General features: G+C 36.3%; 1 protein-coding gene across 1 annotated transcript; it reads right to left on the reverse strand.

Moving 5' to 3' along the window:
* Window positions 1-681: 681 nt before the first annotated feature.
* spmip7 (sperm microtubule inner protein 7) lies at window positions 682-14992 on the reverse strand. The gene is made up of 9 exons (XM_088929518.1): window positions 14494-14992; window positions 14086-14183; window positions 13463-13539; window positions 11466-11604; window positions 10856-10923; window positions 10439-10480; window positions 10227-10334; window positions 6867-6968; window positions 682-805 (listed from the first exon to the last, which is right to left on the reverse strand). Exons 1-9 carry the CDS (start codon window positions 14990-14992, stop codon window positions 682-684), a joined length of 1257 nt encoding a protein of 418 aa, XP_088785644.1.
* Window positions 14993-20228: the final 5236 nt, after the last annotated feature.

Below are 20228 nucleotides of genomic sequence, written 5' to 3' on the forward strand. Positions count from 1 at the left end.
ACAAAGAAAGGCTAAAGCTCTATTTTTCAGTCTTAAAGAAGTTGAGTATTGGTCTTTTATTTATTAATGACACAACAACACATACAATTACATTTAAAAACAATCACAGTGTAACATTTCTGTTGTTGAATTACACCCTTTTGTTTAGAATCAATAACTCAATACTAAGGTATACAGGATGTAGAAATATACTGTTTTTGTAGGAGTTTACAGTACTATACAGTAGGTAAACAGGGCAGAAATATACACAAACGTTAATTAGGTCTAAATAATAACTATATAAGTAGGAAATACAGCGACTGACCTGAAACTGGAGTATCAGCTCCAACAACAGACAGTTTGGTCACAGGCATAATCTTATACCAAGTTAATGCATATATACTGTATATATATAATTCAGAGGAACCTAGAGAGCGTGTCACACAGGCTTGTGAAAGTAAAGAATTAAAAAAGGAACACCGGCTTGTGCATAATGGTCTCAGAGGTCACAGGACCACTCATCTAAATCAGGCAAATTATGCTAATACAGCATCTCATTATTCAGGAGCACAGAGAATCAACCATTTATACTACATTATTATGTGGCTAATAGGAAATAATATATCCAGTTTCAAAAGACAGAAATTCACACTTTTCACAGTTTTTCTTTTTCCCCTTTCTAGGATGTCTGCACATAGCTTCTCAGACATTTACAGCTTCCCTCCTTATATTTTGGAAGGGATTGCAAGGAGACACGGTTGTAATCATTTTGGAAAGAGGTCCCAGGCGTCTATGTGGAGATTTGTCCCCGCTGGTCATAATGTACCTAGACAAGAAAGAGAGAGCGTTTTTTATTATTTGGCCAGTACTGTCCGCTATGTTAGCTTATTTGATATATTTAGAAAATACAATTTTATATTTTATTTTATACACCATTAAAAATAAAAATATTGTTATGTACATTGTCTGGAGGAAAAAACAAAATATTCAACAAATACATCTAAAAATCAAGAGTTACATAACAATCTCTATTCCTTTATGGTGCTTACTATTTATGTTTATTTTTTATCTATAAAAAGAAAAATGATTTGTGTTCCCTAACTTGTGTAATGTTGCCATTTTCCCTTTTTGAATGCCTTAAAAATTTATGCAAGAATAACTGTATTGTTTGGAATGAGGTAAATATAAAAAGGAAAAGTAAACTTCTTTAAACTCTTCCTCCTATGAACCTACAAATCCATTCATTTTCTAATGGTTTCTTATACAAGGCCATGAGGGAGCAGGAGCAAAGCAGGATACACCATGGACTGGATGACAGTCCTCCATCACAGCGCACCCACAGACACAAACACGCACACACACACCAAAGCCAATGTTCCCACAAGCCATTTTGACCTCCTAGTATGACTCTGGACTGTGGAAGAAAACTGGAGCATTCAGAAGAAACTGACACAGACAAAACATACAAACTACACACAGGTAATACCCCAGGATTTGAAACCAGGTCACCAGCACTGCAAGGCAGGAATGACAACCCCTGCTGCTGTCCTACCCTCTGCAAATTACCTGTAGAACTCTTCTTCAATTGTTGTAATTTATTTTTTAGAGCAAAATAAAAGTGCAGGAAACATTTTCAAGACAAATTGTCATTTTATTCTGAGGTGAGCAATTTCCTTTCTGGGACTCACTATAGAAAAAGTGTTGCAATTTTTTTACAAGCTAGAACAGGAAATGAGGTAATGCAGATATATATTCTGGTGAATACATTTTTCTCATTTACTGCAAAGAACAATAATCTGTAATTTCAATCTGGTGAGTGAACAAAAAAGGATATTTTTGCATTCTGGTGATCTGACCACTTGTTTCATACTTCCATAAGTCAACTTGATGTGTTTTTGTTCAAGCCAAGCCCTCAGTTAAACAATCAAACCATTTATTGACTTAATAACAATAAGATTAATTTGAACAGTTTTTACCAGTTCTTAAACGTGCTGGAAATTAATTTGAACTTTTGGTCCCAGCTCTTAAACATGTTGTGAGACATACACACATCAAGTACATTATGTGTGAGATTGCTTGTAGGAAAAATCCATTTAAGGTAAACTTTTTGACATTATGCTTTCTTCCTGGTTAATTTTAGGAAGATCAGATCTATAGTACTCCAAATCCAATTACTTAAAATAATAATGGCTAGAAACAAAATGCAAATATTTAACTGAAGCAACTTCTTGGATCAAGTAAGGCTTCAATTATATTGTTTTGGATGAAGGAAAAAAAATGCTGCTTTGTATATTTTATCAATCTTGAGTTATTTTTTAAAGCTCTGTCTATACCTTCATCATTAAGCATGTGTTAGCATCAGTATTTCCTGTGCCTGTCCATTATTTTTCAATGGTCTATGATTCTGTGGTGTTAACCAACATGGGGTACTTCAGTGCTGCTCTACTAATGACACAACCGCTCTTAAGTGTGGCCTAGGCTAAGCCTGAAACTCTTCTGCATGATGCACAAAAAGTATGTGTGAGATTGCTTGTAGGAAAAATCCATTTAAGGTAAACTTTTTGACATTATGCCTTCTTCCTGGTTAATTTTAGGAAGATCAGTATTCTATTAAAATGCCAAATCCATTAACATAAAATAATATTTTTGACATATGAATAACAAAATACTTTCCAACTACTTTCTTACTTTCTCTAGTTTTCTAAAATAGAAAACTATTCACAATTAATTTCAGTGTCAAGTCAAAGGTAGACAACTGTGGATAGGCCTTCATCTCCCCTAGCCCAGCAGAAGGATATTTATTATTAGATTAAACTTATACAAAAACCTTGGTTTTATGTGGAAAAATGTAATGTAAATGTGAGAAAATAAAAAAATGAATGTATAAATAAATATTCTTTCTTTTTTTAGTGCTGAAGGTAATAGAAAGAAGAGGATGTTATATACAGTATAAACAGTATACTGAGAGGAATTAGAAACACCAGAAAATAGTATTGGAACCTGTAGCATTTGTTGTTAATGTCTCTTTATGTATAGATTTATTTGAAAGAACAATACACAAAATATGATGAAAAATTCAAGTCCTAAAAATTGTTAATCCAATGTTTTGTTTTCTTTATCTTAAGGAAGGATACTTGTCCCTAAATGAATCTGCAGAGGAAACACATTTTACATCTGAGAGTAGCTGGCTCCAGGAAAAAAGATCCTGGTAGAGAAAACCACCGTTACCGCGAGTAAAACAAACCTTTGAAATGAACAGGAGACCATCTGGAATGCTTCAAACCAAAGAACAGAGATATTTCTGAAACTTAGCTCTTGTGGGGCCCAACCATGATGGTGTTTTACTTATTCTGTATAACAGAAAACAGTAGCCTCTGAATTTAAAGTCATAATAAAACTGTAATTTTGAAAGATTTTAACACATATTCATGCTTTTTTTCCTAATGTCCATTATTACAAATGATAGACTTGACTAAAAATAGATGTTGGTTATAAAGTCAAGTAACAAGAGAAGATTATGTCTCTAAATGCTTATCCTGTTTATCCAAAATTCATAGAATACATGATGAGATCATAGGTGACATCAACAGCAGCAAAAGGACCAATACCACTAGGTGGCATATACATATTTATCAAGCTTGAGATAAAAAAAGGAAAAATATAATTTGACACTGAGCTCAAATTTTCTAATTTTCAACTCCTGATTTAAATACAATACACACACTAACACACCATCCTTAGCTGAAATAATTAGGAAAAGCAATAGAAAAAGGGGCAAACCATTGAAATTAAAGTTACTTCTCTTATGTTTTTGTGGTTTGAGTTCTGCTTCCCTAATTTTAGTTTTCCTCGTTGCAGCTGGGTCAGTTTATTTGTATGCACTCTCTCCTGGTGTCTCAACAGGTCAGGCTGCAAATGAGGACCGAAGAGTAGCATTTCCCATTCACTGCTAAGTACAGATATAAACATCATATACAGTACATATTTTCACTTTTTACTTTTTACAGTCACACTATGTACAATAGTTAGGCACTATAACCAAAACTGTATGCTTTCTAACTTCAATACTGGGAAGCAAAGTGCACCTCATTCTGTATTTAAGGATTAAGCTATATATTTGTGAGGAGGAAACTCCTCCAATGAAAAGAACTACTACAAAGTGAATACTGTGTGAATATTCCTTATTCGCCATGCCTTAATATTTCTAATTTTGTAAAAGAAGAACAGATTGTGAATAATGCCCGTAAAGAGCAGTAAGAGAAATTTGTTCGGGAAACAGAATTTTATTTGTGGATGCATTTGGGCCTAAGGAAAGATGGCAGAGTTTCCAAAGCCACAGCCAGTCAGGTATACTGTTACCCACATGATGCCAGAGGTTTTTATTTTAAAAGAAAACTAATACATTATCTAACCTAATCTGCCAGTGCCGACTCAGGTCGGAAAACAACATCAACTTAAACATCCTTCAATGGAAAACACACCAAGTTAACTGCCTCACTTGCTCAATACTTCTCAGGAACCTTGTCAAAGATAACACTTTAGTGGTCACACTTTTAAAATGTGTCAATTCATGATGAATCACCCTTAGGACTGCAAACACAAAAAAGACTTATTAAACCAGATTATTACAAACTGCTGTCCTCATTAATGTAATAATCTAAACCAATTACTGACATAATAATTACTGTAATCCCCCTTCACTGATTTAGTTATCTACAGTATTAACTTAAGACACATGTGTAAGGTACACATTTGCTTCAGACCAAGTATAGTACTTAAAAAAATAATAGCAATATAACATATAATATATAGTATCTTCTATCTGAACATACATAATATATAATAGAAATAACATTTATTTAATACATATTGTAATATTCATATATTGTTAATAATGAATTATAATGCAAAAAAAGACATTCTCAGTTTAACAAATCCCTTGTCAAGAGTTGAAGGATGAAGCTGTTTTATTTTAGCTCACTGCTTTGTTTTTCCCCTGTTCCACAACCTAACTTCCCTCTTTCTTAACGTCGTCCTCTCCATTTCCCTTCTTTACCACATTCTCAGCCTAAATCAACCCCTATTAATTATCATCACTGTCAGTTACTTCTATTTTTCCAGCCACCATTGGGATTTGAACCCATAACTCTTTAGGTTCTAGTATTATATCCTAACCACTAGGTGACCAAAACCAACTGACAAGCTGTAAAGTGCTGAAGTGTAGTAAATCTAGGCTAGATCAATGCCTGGCTAGGGCCCTCAAATAAGCTGCACAAGCCTTCAGACAATTATTGAGAAAGTAGGCACCTAAAGATTTTGTGCACAAATGTACAGAAAAAGAAAAAAAAAAGTTTTATTGTTTTTAAAATACATTTTGACGTGTCCATGCAAACACCATTTAAATGATGATTTTAAATAATATATTCGATTATGTTTATTGGTCAATTCCAGAGGTATTTTACTGTGTTTAATTTGTGTTTATAATTGTGAACTATAAATGTAAACATAAACATTTTTACTCTGTCACTCTTTCAAACCTTTTCTGTTAATAGTGTCTTATAAGAACTTATAAGAATCATGTTAAAAGTAAACTTGACACTATGGAATTTAGATTAATGAACTGTTTATTTCACATTATGTTTTAGAAACAAGAATTTAGTTTTGTTTAGTGGTAATACTATGACAATAAATGACGTAAAACAAAAGAGTTGAGTGATGTCAACTGCTCTTTTTACCAAAAAAGTCTATTACCAAGGTGATTCTGATTGACTTATGAGAACAGGTGTACTCAATGTGCACATCTTTGCGTAAAAATGTTTCCTCTTATGATTCTTAATCAGCTTTTTGTTCTTAAGTTTATTTTTCATCTGTGTTCCTCTGCCCAAATTACCTAGCAGTCCTTTTTAAGGTTTTCAAAACTCAGAAGGCTTCTTGTCACGCCACTTGTTAATTTTTCATCCTTTCAATTTTTCATTGTATGCTTTCTTTAAAAAAGTGATGCATTTTTAGGAATGGTGTCTTTAAAACTGTTCTTCATACTCACAGCACAGGCTGCAGTGCTGAAAAAAAGATCTACTGTAGATGGCCAGGATGGCCCCCTGTTGTTTGAAAAAATTATTGTGTTCTTATTGGATCAACTAGCTAATAAAGTAATAATAATAATAATATGAGATAAATAGACTGAATGGTTCTCTCATTTGAAAATGTTATTATGCTCTTATCAGTGAACTCTTTGAACACTGACAAAAATTCTACAACTTTCAATTTTGCCCACTGCCATGACCTTTGTCAAAATTTTCACCATTTTCAGTTTTTGTTCTGTGTTTATACTTAATTTCATGAGATATCTTTCAACTTAGCATTTCTTAGCCAAGACTGCGCTTTTTACCAAACATAACAACCCTGAGTGTTTTACCGTATCAATCCCTCAGGCAGAGTTTAGTGACACTGATCCCTAATCCCAGAGCCCATTTTACTTGCATTTCAATGCTGCAGTTATCAGTGAATGCTTAATGGTTCTGGATTATTGCGAGCAATCAAATAAGACAAGAAAAAAATGCAGTTTGCAATAATCAAAGGGCAATGTTTAAGGTTATTATAGTACATAAAAATCACCCTAAATTCATTGGACAATGAATACATTTAACTAAATTGGGATCTAGAGGAGATTCAATGATTCATAATAGTCATTTAAAGAGAAGCAGGGAGTAGTAAAATTAATATTTCTAAACAACGCTCCTTCTTGATTCATGCAGGAAGAGTACTTTTACAATGCTGTTTCAATTTGGCTACAACCAGGTTCCAAGCACTGCCTGCAGGAATGCCAATAGCCTGACAGTTATTTTATTCCATATACTGTATGTAATTTACCAGCCAGGTATACTTACCCATGCACTAGTGCTGTGGTAGGTGGCGTAGGAAGGCTGGAGTTTGCAGGATGGGTAGCTTTGAAGTGAACTCTGCCTGTGTAGCCTGGAATATTTGGGCGGCTAGAAATAGAAAACAAAAGGTAAATAAAAGCACAGTCAGATAGAACAAGCTGCTTTGGAAAATATATTTCAAGCTTTCAGTAACCTAGTGAAGTACAAAATAAATCCAGCAAATGTCCAGAGAAGAATAAAAGAACAGATAGGCAGTTACTACAGGAGTTATACTATGTAACGAAAAAGGATATAGATTGTCATTTAATAGCAATAAGATTTACAAATCATGTGACCTTACCATTTTAGAACAACCTTAGACACGTCAATGGAACAGAGCTCTAATAAGCTGAAGGCTTGCTATGATTCTAATTCAGGCTTCAGTACGTCACCACACTTACTGAATAACAGTGTAACGCCTATGAAGATGTCATCCATTCACTGACCTTTTACTCCGCATATAAACTAAGATATTTGTTAAATTTATTGCTAAATCTATGAAGTATTTAAAAATCTTTCTTGGTCAATCAGGAAGCAGTATTTTACAGGAAGCAGTGATAAGAAGCATACAGTAAGCATGCTGTTGTAAGGAACTGCTTAGCTTTGACACAATTTTCGATAGATTTTAATTGAAGTTTATTCATAAAACAGTTAGCCTTCACAAATATACAGTATCTGTACATATTTAAAACAAATATTCTCTAAGTAATACCTAAACATCTCCCACAAGACCAATCACAATTCCTCTCACATCATTAAGAGCCTATGGGAGCATGCTCAGGCAGCACGGTGGCACAGTGGCTAGTATTGCAGCCTTGCAGAGCTAGGGCCTTGGTTTCAAGTCTTGGCCTAGGGTACTAGCTGTGTGGAGTTTGTATGTTTTTCAATTGTGTGGATACTCTGGTTTCCTCCCAAAGTCTAAAAACATATACTGTAAGTATGTCTTTATGTCTGCCCTGCAATGGACTTGTGTCCCATCCAGGGTGTATCCTGCTTTGCTCCTGTTGCTTACTAGGATAGGCTCCGACTCCCCCGTGGCCTTGAATTGGAAGATGTGGTTAGAAAATGGATGGAGTATGCTCTCTACCCCCAGGGTTAGAGGCTGTGGAAAAGTGATGTGTACCATAGCTTTATCAGTGTATGTTTTACATGTAGCTATATATTAATAAATGCATTTTCATAGGTGCTATCATTCTAGTTTTGTGCTGGTTATAAATAATAACGCCTTGGTATGCAACAGGTGTGAATCTTACCTGCCAGAACATTTTTTACATTGGGCTCAATGCATTGTTGTCATGGTGGGAGACATATTTAAAAATTTTGCTATACTATGTGGGAATGTTACCTGTAGCTATGTAGAAATAAATGCATTCCTAAACTACATATGACTAGTCACAATCTCCTAGATTCATCTCTGTATGATATGTATTTTTCTACAGAAGTAAATAAAACAACAGCCTTTTGCTTTAAATTGATTAAATATTGTATGCCAGCATTTACTGCAGCTTTGCTTTTCTGTAGCTAGATTATTGAGACTTCCGGTTTAGGATATGTGTGGAACTCGGAGCTGAGATCAAATATTAGGAAGTTTTTTTTTTACAATTAAATATTGTATGCCAGCATTTACTGCAGCTTTGCTTTTCTGTAGCTAGATGATTGAGACTTCCTGTTTAGGATACGTGTGGAACTCGGAGCTGAGATCAAATATTAGGAAGTTTTTTTAAAAAAAATTTAGATTAGCACAATACAAACCGTGTAAGTGTTTTGGTTAAATTTTAATTGAGGGAAATCCACAGAAAACCATTATTTAGAACTGAATAATACATCAGTTGTTAATACATGTACAATGTAAAGTATTACAGTATACTAGTCAACACACATATATTTGATATTAGAAAATCTTGCTGTTTTGTTCTGCATGAAGCAGAAAATTTAAAAATCAAAACTAATTACAGTGAGTGTTACAAATGTTTTCATACTGTATGAACTTTTTCAATAAAAAAATCTAAATGACCACTGCTATTTGTAAAGAAGAGTATATGCCCCCTCCCTTCTTGTCAGTTAATGCTTCAGGTTAATCTTGTTGAAATGTATACATTTTTGACCAACTTTAATTTTAGATTTATGGTGGAAAATATAGTTTTTTTCCCTAGGATTTACCTGTACTTTACAGTATCCATTTCCCCTTCAATCCTTACAAGCTTCCCAGTCCTTTCTAATGTAAAGCACACATAAGATAATGCTGTCACCACCATGCTTGCTATGACATGCTGCTGACTGGGTAATGCGCTGTGTTGGGCTTTTGCCATGTGTAATGTTTTGTATTTAGACCACAAAACTGAATGATCACTCACTCCCATCACAGACACAGAGCTTTGCAAAACTTTCAAAGTCACTGTTGGTTTTCTGTTTGCCTGGCTTCTCAGTTTGTCAGAGGCCTGATTTAGGAAGTGTCTGGGTTGTATGACTCACAGTCCACTTTCTTAATGATGATTAGGGACTGTGCAGTTTTCTTCTTTCGATCTCTGCTTCTATACCTTTTTATCTTTAGACAATTGTTGGGCTTCATGGATTATTTGTCATTGCACTATGAGAGTTGTGGCTTCTAATTCAATATACAACTGAGGGAATTATACTTTTACTGTTAAGTTACTCACACATTACATAGAAAGGATCATTACATTGTGTTGCTTTCAAACTAATCTTTTGGACCACAGCAGATTGACGGATGCAAAGAGGCTGAATACTCATGCAATTGAGAATATTCTACTTTTTTGGAAATCTGATTCTATCTGAATTTCTTAGCTTTAACAGTTTGTATTTTATCAGAGTACATTGTGTAGATTCTAAATATAAGGTCCATATTTGATAATGTCACATTTTCCATCCTAGATGGTAACAAAATATGGAACATGGAAACCTTTGTTAGGGGGGTGAATACTTTTCAAGCCCTGCAAAGACATACAAGGCATAATATCGGATGCTCTGCCAGAATACGAAACTCCACTGATTGAACATCAACATGTGATCATGGATATTGCAGCAGCTACTGTATTATTTTGAAATGAAAGCAACAAAAATCAATACAACTATGAAAAAAGGACAAAAACAAATCCAATGATGAGAAAGTTACCCTCTAGCAAAATGCATACAGTAGGTAACCTCATTGCTATTACTTCTGTTCTGACATAATTAGCTTCTGTTAGTTAGGCAAAATAAATATCAGTCCTTCTACTTATAAAGCAGTATATTAAGCATACAGTTACTGGTGGATGACACATTTTCCTTACAATGTGAACACTGATACATAACTTGTAAACTACTCACTGTGCTGTCTCTGTGTACTGTGGTAGAAGGGTGCGCAGCACAGTGAATGGAACAAACTCTTCCTCTGGGTTGTCCACATCCTCCATATTTTCAGCACCAGCGGTGCCACTACCAAACAGGGGCAGGGAGATATGAGTGACAGTTAAAAGGTCACAGAAACCTTCAGTCACAGAAGTAACCATAAAACAATATTTTCAAAAACTGAAACTTACGTGTACAAAGGAATTTGGCTTATTCTTGGACAAGGACTTATACTGCGAAAAAACATTTGAAGAAATTACAGTTAATAAACTTTACACTGTACAAATCGTCAAACTCATATGATAAAGTTCCGTGTTTCAGATAATGGCTTAAATTAATTCAAAGGTTTTAAAGAGATGTGTTTTTAGAGTACATGGAACTATTGATACATCTGTAAACAAGCTAATGTATGTGTACAGAATGTAATATGTAATAGATAACATATTGAGATAAATTGTAATGAGAAAATGGTTAAGGCTTTTAACAACTTTAAAGCAGTCAAACTTGTGTCTTCTTTTAAATTGCATAAGGCAATAATTACTGGGGTAATACAGTACATGCAACTGAAGATGCAAAGAAATTGTACACCAACATCATCCTTCACTCACTATGAAATGGGTTTTTGTAGTTTGTTTGGAGTTCGTATTTGAAATCTGTCCCACAGTCCTCCAACTGCCTTAAAAGGGTATTAGAAAATGGAAAAAAAATAATAGACATTAGAAATTGCAAAGTTGACATCCAGGGACATGTCATAACTGTTTAATCCATGTCAGTCTTTTCTAGATTATTGAAGTTCAGTATAGCGTAAATTCAGTCTTTTTAGTAAGTGCCTGCCCTCTTGTGGTAACATAAATTAATGTCACTTTCAGAATCAGGGTTTTCTCTGTCCACTTCAGTTAATGGTTTTAATTGTGCGTTCATTTTCTGAAACGAATTTATGTTAATGCTTTCTTGTCCTGCAGGGAAGTCTTTGTTAAGGTTATGCTCACACAAAAATCTAAATAAAAAACAAATCTCTCACCCCTACAATTAGTTCCAAGACATCAGTCTCTGTGTAGTTTACTATGGGCTTTTTAAGTTATTAAAAGTTCTCCTCTATCAGAGATTTAAATACAGAACAGCATCATGCATTGTAGTACTTTACAAAGAACAATGTCATCTCAATACCACAGCACAGTCACATACTGTAAGATACTTTATAATGACACAAACACTAACCTGCCAAGGTTCTGGTCCAGAATCATATCTCTTTAGTGTGAAGCGCTGGCTCACAGGGTCTGCCATCTTCTCAAGTGTTGAAGCAGGGGGCTTGAATCTTGGAGGCAGCTTTGTATCCCAGTCAACTTCTTCATAACTCCTGTGGTAAAGTGTTTTCTATTTATGTTTCTACTTTTACAAGTACATCGCTTAAGATGAACCGTACATATAAAACTAACAAATTACAGTTAAATGAAAAAAAATCTTTTTAAATAGGTTCCTGATTTGAGTGATTCTCAAATCAATTAGAGCTGTTACATGTTATATGTTACGTAATATACAATCTAATATTTATGATGGACTGGCATCCCATCCAAGGTATATCCTGCTTTGCACGCCTTTCTTGCCGGGGTTGGGGTCCGGCTCCCCTGTAACCCTGTATTGGATGAAGCAATTAGAAAATGGATGGATAATATACTGTATATGTACATATAGCAAAGACTTCGAAAAATTACTCCAAAGGACTGACCAGTTGAAGGCATTCTCTAGAAACCATACATTTTCAGTCCAGGGGTCTCACACTCAGCCTCTGAAGTACCTTCGAGTTTGAGATCCTTGCTTGAGTTCTGTTAACTTAGTTAATTAACTACAGTAACTTAAGTGGAACAAAAGCTAGGAAACACTACCACTCCAGAGGGATTAATTAAATTAATTAAATTAATTAAAGCTCCTGTTATAATTGGAGGATGTACCTGAGATATCCCTGTGATATTTTTTTCAATATTCATTTTTAAATGAATCTTAGTTGAAATTATGAAAGTATTATAGTAAAATGACACTTTAGGGATTTGTAATACAATAACCTATACAACATGCAAAAAAAACAAAACTTACTAGAATTTAAATACTCATATATAAAAAAAGAAATAAGTTAAAACCCAACAGTGAACCCCAGCAGAGGTTAACCTGAGGATTCTGATGAAAACTTAGCCCTGCTTTACAGGACTCCGTCCATCTATTTTCTTACCACTTTTCTTACTAGGATACAACCTAGACAAAACTCCAATGTACTGTATAGCAGTCTTTACAAGAATATTTAAGAAAAACATTTTTTTTTCAACAAAACCCTTTGTTTCCATGACTTGGCTCTGTACATGCCAACAGTTACGATTTCTGCAACATCTTGGGAATCTAGCAGAAATTTAACTATAAAGAGAAATAAAGTCAGAACATGTTCTTAATTTATATTAATGGTACAGGTATACCAGATATTCTGTTGCAGGTGTTATCAGTATCTATATTTTTGTTGTCTACACCACTCTGCTTCAGAGTCTTTTTACAATTTAGTGCCTATTCTAAGCATTTTTTATATTTTACCCATCTCAGAAGAAATGTCAAGCTGAAATGGCTTTTGATCCCGTTTCCTTTGATTCAGAGAGATATGATATGAAATGAAAGCCTTGTGCGGCTCTGCTCTGCCCCTGCTGGGATTTGCTCATAGTTGCTTGCAGGCTCTGACCATGCACAGCGCCTCTAAACAGTGTCTAAACAGTGGCTAAGTCCGCCATGCCAAAACACCAGATCCTCCACCACAGGACAAATCTACACGGTACCAGGGATGAGTCCAGCTGTACTCTGCCCCTGCCAGGATTTGATCACACGGCAGCACAAGACTGAGTCCTTTGCTGCAGCAGAATTCTACGCAGTCTTTGTTTCAAGGAGGTGGCATCACTTCTGCAACATGCTTAGGGCACTGTATATTGCATTTTAAAACATTCTTTTGTGGTACTGAAACCTTTTCTGTTACTAATTGTGTTCAGGCCTCCCTCCCAGAACCGTCGTCAACTAATGAGTAATTATGGATATGCAAGTCTTCCGTTGAGCCATAGAGATTTCCTTACTACACATTTGTTCTTAGTAGAATTTCAGTTTGATTTCCTGGTGACTCAAATCATTTTTACCAGCAGTGTAAGCAAACTGCACATGTATTGTGTCAGGAATGAGTGAACCCAACCTACCTTTGAGTAGAAGATGTATAGCAGTAACGTTTCGCAGCCATGTCCCTCAGTTGTACTGAAGGACGTGAATTTGAAACCTTAAATATAAAAATATCTGACACTGGTTATAAGGCTATAGAATTTATAAGTCTTTAATTTCCAATAAAATATATTATACGTTCTTAAACTTGTGAATGAATTTGTGCTAAACAGCAGTCGCACTTGACTAAGACTTAATAATAGAAGACTAAGACTAAGACTAATAGAATCTCATTTGTAAGAACTAAGGACACTTACTGTACATAAATATGATAAGCATTTTGTTTTATGGTAATTGGTAGCATACTGAACCTTTTCAGCCTACTGTTTTAGCTAATTGGTAACCTACTAACAACATCTAGGCCATCGCTTACTATGATGATTTAAGAACCTAATTGTTTCAAACACAGTATGTTTACAAAGGCAAGCAGACTGTATTCACATAAATGTGTGTTAATCTACTGTATGTACTGTACAGTATATACTTCCTTTCAAATGTTGAAGGCTTTTGAAGCATTACAGTGGAAGTGTGCCTCTTGCATCAATGACATTTGACTTGCTCTTGGTTCTTGTCCATCATGATTCACAAACTTGAAGTACTGTACCTGTGTTGCATCATCTACATTGAAGAAGAACATCTTGTTTGATAGTATGTTGGGTAGTTTGGGTGAAGCAGGTCTTACTCTTGTAGGGCTTGTCCAACCTTTAAAAACAAACAGTCGCAGCAATAGGGCGCTTGTGTTTTCCATTCAGCTAAATAGGTGGCCTTCTCGTTCTTGAACAACATAGCTATTTGGTTAACTGAAATTCCTCAGTAATATTAGAGAACTGGTTACACTAAATATCTTTGTAGGAAAAAAATGGTAAGGCTGTTTCACGAGTACCCCTGTTGTACTGAAAGGATATCATAAAATGAATGCTTCTGTATCTTACAGTAAAAAATACATCTAAAATATGAAAAACTCTGTTACTGATGCCATTATCCCTATCATATTGACGTGTGAATACATTACCTCCCAGTCTTGCCCTTACAGCAGCCTCAGACACAGCCCTTGAATTCCACCTCTTGTCGCTGGACAGATCGGCTGTCAGGGCAGAAGGTCTAATCGGTGGAGTTTGGGGTCTCTCCCTCATATCGACCAGGGCGTTCGGACGCGAAGGATCACAGCCATTCTGGATAAAGTTACTTCTCCCGTCTCTCATCAGGTCAGCTTCGGCACCGGCGCTCAGGTGCCCTGAACAAGGCTCTATAATCGGAACGTCATCCCTTAGCGGCGCCAAAGGGTAGTTTTCTTCCTTTGAGAAAGGGTTAAATTTAATAAAAGAAGGACTGTCCCTTTCCTGAAAACTGGCGAAATCGTATCTGTTTTCAGGACCCTTTTCAACTGGCATGTTGATCTGTCGAAGAATTTTCCATCTCTCATTTGGACTGATCCCTCGCAGGAGGGAATGTCCAGAGGCCGGGAGAAAAGTGTCTAAAACCGGCGTAGCATCTTCACACATTCCGCTCATTGCACTGTATTTTGAGTTATACACCTGATTTTGAACATACCCGAATTAAAGTGTTTATTTTCTTAGCGACTGTTTGCTTCAAAATGTTTGACTGGTTTAAGGCAGGACGTGCAGCACAGCAGCTAAAGCGTCTAATCTGTTGCCAGGAAACTGACACGTGTTGATTGCTTAACTCACATGTCACCCATGACAGGGAAGAGTGTTGTACAGGCTGGTATTTTGCACTTCAGCTTTACAGTTTTAAATTTGCGTGCTTGCACTTTATTTTCAACATATGCTATTATGGTGTATTTCTGCTTTAACAACCATCCTATACTAAATCGCTCCAGGCATAGAAGTTCTGTAATAATATAAACTCCATAAACTACGTACTGTACTGTATGTACTGTAGTTAGGAAATCCCGACAACGGCGATCTCCTCCCGTCTGCGCAGTGTTATCGACACACGACAGTTTTTTTTTAAACTGCTTGTATAAATTAACAGATAATTGAACTCTTTTTGTAGCAATAATTTAGATATTTTCTAACTGCTTTATCCCATACAGGGTTGGAACCGGGGCTATCCGGACAAGCAACGAGCACAAGGCAAGACGGGACGGCAGTCCATCACAGCAGAGACGCAGATGCAAACATACTGTAGACACGCACACATTCACACCAGACACAATTATCCCTGAAGCCACCAAACCTACTAGCATCTCAGCATGTCTTTGGTCTCTGGGCGAAAAGCAGAGCACATACCTGTATGTCACCCTGTCACTAGTACATACAGTAACAAGGTCTTGGGTCTAAACTACAGCGGATTATTGCATACGAATAATGTATGGAATTCTCAAAACAAACTATTAGTGTACACGTATACCCACACAGAAAAATGAACACAATACAAAAAAATAGTGAATTGACAATAGAGTATGTCAATTCAATTTGTAAATGTATTTCAAGATCTGCAATTGTACTGTTCTTGATATAAGACTTACATCAAAGAATGTGGTTAGTTTATTATCATGATTCTTAGGCAAGCATCACTATTGCATACTGCATATTGTTTAGATCTACAGTATGTTAATTATCACAGAAAAAATCACCCAAATTATCTGCAGTAGGTTATGGGCTAGGAATGCTCAGTGTATTATCCATCAATACATTTTCTAACTGCTTCATCCAATTCAGGGTTGCGGCACAGCCAGAGCCTATCTCGGCAAGCAACTAACATAAAGCAGAATACCCCCTTGACTGGATGGCTGTCCATCACCGGGCATTTATCATTTGACAATATGTTTTTGGGCTGTTAGAGGAAATTGGGGAACCTGGAGGAAACCCACACACATGAGAAACACACAAACATGAGAAAATAAACTGCCCACAGCACCGCAGGGCCAGAATTGAACCCCGGAATATTGCGAGGCAGCAATAATAATCACTGTGTCACCGTGCCGCCATTAATAATAATTAAAATGTATATTACCATCATTTAACATTTATAATGTAAACATTTCTTCAAAATGTTTACATTATAAATGCCCATTGCTTGACATAATTTCATAAGAACCAATGCAGTACATCTGCATCATACTTTGAAAAGCACAGCTCTTATACTGTAGTTTAAATAGGGTTGGGACTCTAAATCGGCTATCACAAAGGAGTTTTTTGACAACTGTTGATACCCATATATTTAATCTTTTAAACCATATTGATGAAAAATTTGTTGCGAAAAAAGGAACAATCAACTTTGATTTACAAATTAAAAATTTAATTTTTTTTTAATTAAAAGGGGACTATCTTCTTATCTCCTACCTCAAAAATAATTTTGCAAGTGAGACTTCCTTCTTCCTCCACAAGGTGGAACCAACACACTAATTTTAAAATGAAGAACATACATTTTTATTTTTCCATAGGCTGTTACTGTGTGGAATCTTGTTTCAGATTCTTTGCATAAAACAATGGGTGCACAATACACACAGTCTACTTTTGGTAATTGTACTTTATTCAGAAAAGTTAACGAGTCTTGAAAAGAAGGAAAGATACTTCTACAGATGCTTTCTGGTTTCTTTTTCCATTGTGACTCCCAACCAAAAGGTTTTTATACAGAGATGTTTTTGTGTGCTGTAGCACCAATGCTACAATGGGTGTGATGTGTTAGAACATGTCAATAGAAGTAGCTGGACTTGTTCTAATGGAATTCATCATTTGTGGCTTGAAGGTACATGATTTTATTAGATGTGATGGTGATATTGTATAATGGATATCAGGACCAGCGCTACTGTGGGGGGGGGGGGGGGGGATTTGGGTGCAACTGCACCTTGGCCTAGATCTAAGGGGTGGCCATTGCTAACGTCATTAAAATGACAGCTTTTTTATTAGAAAAGACCATAAAATAAATGAACGAGAGTTTGTATGTCAGGGGCGGGGAACGCGGTGTATTATCCAATAGCAATATTAGTCTGGCATATTTAAAAAATCAAACACAATGACCTATTGGAAAACATGGCTGTGCGGATGATTTGCAATTGGTCATTGGCACATTCATTCCAAAATATGTAGAACTGGATAACGCAACCTGATCCCCTGCAAGACTGAGCAATAAACAAGCTTACATTCAGCTAAGCTGTGTTCGTTAGTGTGCAACATGAAAGCAATCCAGAAATGTAATGCAGCGAGAAACACAACAGAAAAGACAATTAGAAAACACAAAAAAGGAGGCAGAAAACCCTGTACTTTGGCCGAACTTAATAACCGACAATATCAGAACGGATATAGTGAGAAGCAAACCACTGCAAATCAAAGATTTTGCATTCCCAAAAACCGAAGGCCGTCGTTTCACACCGGCCAATTATTTTCGCAAAGCGGGCTCTCAGACTGTGCCTAGACCATGGTTAGTCTATTCCAGGTTTACCGATGCTGTTTTTTGTATTTGTTATTTGGGACTTTGGGGTCTTTACTCAGGGTTTTTCTAATTGAATCAAGTTTATCAAAGATTATTGAAACATGAAAATTATTGATACCGTGTTAAAATTTTTCTAAATGGAAAACCCTAGAAATCAGCCCTTTTGTTCAATTTTGTTTTAGTTCAATTGATAACCATGCCCAGGCCAAACTGGAGAGCGAAAGACAACGTTGGTATGCTTTCCTTTCCAGAATTTTGGATTATGTGCTATTTCTTGCATCACAGAATCTAGCTTTTCGAGGCAATGTTGATCAATTGTACAAAGACAACAATTTTGAGTGAGAGTGTTGGCTCATCATTTAAACCATGCAAGCAACACTCGCTACCTTAGCAACCTTAGCAAATACAGTCAGAATGAGTGCATCAGACTCTTAGCCGAAGCAGTCTCAGAGAAAATTAGACAGAAAATAGCTCGATATTACAGTATAATGATGGACTGTACAACAGATGTTTCACATAAAGAGCTGTTGTCACTAGTATTACAATATGTGACAACAGAAGAAAAAGTAGAAGTACATGAGAGTTTCCTTGAATTTGTTGAGGTAGAAAATACAACTGGTGAAACACTCACTGAATTGTTGCTGGAATGACTTAAAAAATATGACATTAAAATCGAAGATTGTAGGGGGCTATGCTACGATAATGGGGCAAACATGAGGGGTGTACACCGAGGAGTTCAAGCTGGAGTGAAGCTGGTGATTGAGCTGGCCCTGTATGTGCCCTCTTGCCCCCATAACTGGAATCTAGCTGTTGAACATGCTGCTGAATCCTCCATCGAAGCCAAGAACTTGTTTGGAATACTAAATCGGCAGTACAAAATGTTTGCAAAGTTAACAAAGAGGTGGGGTATTCTCCAAAGCCATCTGTGACAATTTACTTTGTCACAGATGGCTTTGGAGAATACCCCACTTCACTTTTAGAAAGAAGGTGGAGTGCGTGCACTGACGCCACTAAAGCAGTGTTTGAGCAATTACTGGAGCTTAGAGATGCAATGCTTGAAGTTACTGAGGAGGTTACATGTGATGCTGAAACCCTGTCTGAAATCACAAGCCTTGTTAAAACAATTGAGGCATTTAACTTCATAGCGAGTTTGGTACACTGGAACACTGTGCTAAGCATAATTAACCATGCCAATGTAGTCCTACAATCACCAAAACTCAATGTGAGAGATGCAGTTCATGTTGTCACATCTGTGACAGAGCAGGTGTCAATATATCGACAATCAGGATTCCAGGATGCCATTGAGAAGGGAAAGGAGCTTGCCTGAAAAATTGACATTTTGCCCACCTTCACAGAGCATCGTACACAACACAGAAAACAAATTCTGTCGAGACAACAGTGGATAAGCCTTTGAAAAGAGGAAAAGTTTAAAGTGCACTTTTTTTTTTTTGCAATTGCTTACTTGACACTACTTGAAGGCAACTTACAGAAATGTCAGTGTCAGTGAGACAGAATGAAGTTTTTCTTTCCTAAGTGAATTCAGCCATCTTTTTGGCATTTTGTGTGACATAAAAATACTTTATAATAATTCAACTGAAGCCTGCAACGAACTTGCCTTGTTTTTAGGAGACATTCATGGCAGAGATTTGGCAACTGAATTAAAGTTTCTGTCTCATCTGCTCCCCAATAAAGTCAACACTCCGTCTAAAGTACTGCAGTATTTGGTCAACAAAGATACATATGAAATCTGTGTTTCCAAACACAGTGATAGCATATCAAGTGTTTTTAACAATTCCAGTTGCTGTCGCCAGTGCTGAACGCTTGTTTAGCAAACTGAAATTGATAAAACCTTAGGTCCACCATGTCACAGGAAAGACTGTCAGGGCTTTCCTGTCTATGGAGAGCAGCACCGCAAGGCAGGTGTATTTCAGTGATATCAACGCTAAGTTTGCTGTAAAGAAAGCATGATGAGCTGTAGGGTAGGCCCATGTTTTTCACTTTTAAATAACTAGTTACTAAGTATCAAGTTCAATATGTTATACCCATTTTAATTCTGCTCTGTATGCACTGGTGGAGGGAGAAGGAAGCTGGGGAAGGGGGGGTGGGGCTTTTGTATTTACTTGCACCTGGGCCCAAGTATGGGTGGGGTTGGCCCTGATGAATATTATAAATCAGGGGTCAGCAAACTATGGCCCTTAGGCCAAATCTGGCCCGCTGAACTTTTCTGAGTGGCCTGCAGCTCACTACTGTTTGAATCTCGAGGGTTACTTTTTGCATTAGATATTGAAAATCTTCTGCCAGTGGGTCCTACTTCTTAGCTCTGTTGCTCTCTCTCAGCACTAACAGTCA

Source organism: Atractosteus spatula, chromosome 12 (assembly GCF_055471065.1).
Source record: "Atractosteus spatula isolate fAtrSpa1 chromosome 12, fAtrSpa1.hap1, whole genome shotgun sequence".
In the NCBI taxonomy this organism is placed as follows: Eukaryota; Metazoa; Chordata; class Actinopteri; order Semionotiformes; family Lepisosteidae; genus Atractosteus; species Atractosteus spatula.

What these genes read in the sequence shown, in the direction of transcription:
- spmip7 (XM_088929518.1), bottom strand. Translation starts at nt 14,992, where the DNA reads ATGAGCGGAATGTGTGAAGATGCTACGCCGGTTTTAGACACTTTTCTC. An exon ending in CAGTACACAGAGACAGCACA is followed by an intron (nt 6,969 to 10,226) that starts GTGAGTAGTTTA and finishes TTCTATTTCTAG; the next exon opens with CCGCCCAAATATTCCAGGCT. An exon ending in ACCACAGCACTAGTGCATGG is followed by an intron (nt 806 to 6,866) that starts GTAAGTATACCT and finishes TTTCTTGTCTAG; the next exon opens with GTACATTATGACCAGCGGGG.